Raw genomic sequence first — 850 nt, 5'->3', positions numbered from 1 at the left:
TTGTCAGCCCGTCCGTCAGTCTCTCCGCTGCCGAAAGTTACTGCTTTGAATTTTAGTATTTTAATACTTTTTCAGTTTTGTATAGTTTCAAATTTGATTAGGGTAATCATCCATTAGTAATCAGTCATAGCCCAAGAAAAACAGACAATTAGTAAAATTGAAGAAATTAAGTTTTCGCCATTGTTTATAGTGCCATATACACTATATAATGTGTGTTTATACAGTTAATATCAAGGAATTCAAAAAAAAAATAAAAAAAAAATGATGTAACAGCACCCCTATGAATGATAGGAGGAGCCGCCACTGCATTATCAGGTCCGAATTGGCCAATCATATGAAGATCCAAATAAGCCTGGATGAAGGTCCGAATGAGCCTGGATGAAGGTCCGAATGAGCCAGTACCTGGTGCGAATCGGCTAAGGTCCGAATAAGCCTTCCCCCCGCATTAGTACCCTCCCTCACCTCCCTTCAAAAAAGGGTATTGTGCTGACCGTGAAATCAGTTTGTTTATAAACACTGAAGTGTTCAGTGCTGACTTACTTCCTCGAACAATATGGAAATCCCAGCCGATGTTGTGGTAAGTGCTAAATTAGTGTTTGTTAAAACTTTTTCAATTAAAATTTATAATGAATTCCATTGTTGTGGTCGCTGCTAATTATGCCTCGAATTCTTGACTAAACCGAAACAGTTGCATTCAAATATAGGAAATAAGAGTATTCTCTGTGGTGTTTGTTTGTTTGTATAGTACAAACAAACAAAACACCACAGCGAATTTACAAAGCCACATTTTAGCACATGCAGAAATCGAGAATCTACAACTAAAGCGATCGGAGACCTCGGACAAAAATGT

The 850-nt window shown here is 37.6% G+C and overlaps 1 protein-coding gene across 1 annotated transcript in view; it reads left to right on the top strand.

The window, feature by feature from the left end:
- The first annotated feature begins 553 nt into the window (after nucleotides 1-553).
- The window catches only part of LOC135206778 (uncharacterized), a 3,714-nt gene continuing 3,417 nt past the window's right edge, over nucleotides 554-850 (top strand). The window contains exon 1 of the mRNA XM_064238272.1: nucleotides 554-577. Within this exon, the coding sequence (XP_064094342.1) occupies nucleotides 554-577 (24 nt within the window). The remainder of the gene's footprint in view (nucleotides 578-850) is intronic.

The sequence above is a fragment of the Macrobrachium nipponense genome, chromosome 31 (genome assembly GCF_015104395.2).
Source record: "Macrobrachium nipponense isolate FS-2020 chromosome 31, ASM1510439v2, whole genome shotgun sequence".
NCBI lineage: Eukaryota > Metazoa > Arthropoda > Malacostraca > Decapoda > Palaemonidae > Macrobrachium > Macrobrachium nipponense.
Note: the sequence above shows the minus strand (reverse complement) of the source record. Positions and strands in the feature narration are given on the sequence as shown.